Here is a 911-nt window from a genome sequence, read left to right on the forward strand (position 1 = left end):
TTGTCGTCGAGATTTACGATGCCACACTCCTGACGTCGCGCTTTTACGGGTAAATCGTCACGCATGAACACCCCTCTAAAGTGTGGTATGCGTAGTTTACGCGCCGCTCGATTCAATTGTCCGCTCGTCGTGACGTCAAACATCGGTAAATTGAGCACCTCTAGCGTCTCCGTCCACGTTTTTTTTTACTTTTCCCACTCTTACCGCTTCTTTGTCCACCACCTCCATGTTTTTTGTACGGTGCGAGATGCAATCCGCGACCCTCCATCGTCCCATTGTGACGTTGCAACTCCTCTAACTGACGTCGCGCGGCTTTATTGTCGTTCACCGCTTTTGCTACACCGGCGGCTCCACCAATCAAGGAACCAAGTACTCCCAAAATTGGTAGAATGGGCAATAAGCCTCCGCGTTTCGCCGTTGGCAATGTTCTCTTCGTCCTCTTCCTCCCCCTCGTTTTCCTTCCTCTCTTCATACCCATTCCCAATTTCGTTTTTACCTTCATAGCGGCCCATACGGCGGTCGCCGCGGTTCTCTCGCCAAGGGTCGCGTCTTTCACTGTAATACGATCGCGCGCTTTCTCAGCGAGGACTCGATCGGCGTCGTGACGATCGACGAGTTTACCGCTTAGCGAGTACGCAATGTCGTGCTCGCGGCACGCCGCGTCCAATAGATTCACCCCTCGCTCACCGCGCTGCAATCGTTCGGCGAGACGAGTTCCAGGTCCGCAAAATTGATAACCGGGCACGTGTAGTTCGAAAGGAAGCGCGTTTATCGCACTGTTCAACAGACTGGCGCCTATTCGTTTCGCTTGCTTTGATATTGAACGCAATCCTTAACGAGCGGCGGTGGACCGTCAATGTGCGTTCTCTGCCAAGGTTGGTTGTAATGCTCGAGACACGTGCGATACCGTT

The 911-nt window shown here is 53.1% G+C and overlaps 1 protein-coding gene across 2 annotated transcripts in view; it reads right to left on the reverse strand.

Moving 5' to 3' along the window:
* The window catches only part of LOC105556067, a 1633-nt gene extending 1062 nt beyond the window's left edge, over positions 1-571 (reverse strand). The window contains exon 1 of one of the 2 annotated variants that reach the window (XM_012003136.1): positions 30-571. In XM_012003136.1, the coding sequence (XP_011858526.1) occupies positions 30-143 (114 nt within the window). In that variant the 5' untranslated portion in view covers positions 144-571. Of the gene's footprint in view, positions 1-11 lie in introns of both variants that reach the window. The other variant, XM_012003135.1, reaches the window with a different exon arrangement.
* Between the last annotated feature and the right edge of the window lie 340 nt (positions 572-911).

This window comes from Vollenhovia emeryi, unplaced genomic scaffold (genome assembly GCF_000949405.1).
Source record: "Vollenhovia emeryi isolate VEMERY1.0 unplaced genomic scaffold, V.emery_V1.0 DF940382.1, whole genome shotgun sequence".
Lineage (NCBI taxonomy): Eukaryota > Metazoa > Arthropoda > Insecta > Hymenoptera > Formicidae > Vollenhovia > Vollenhovia emeryi.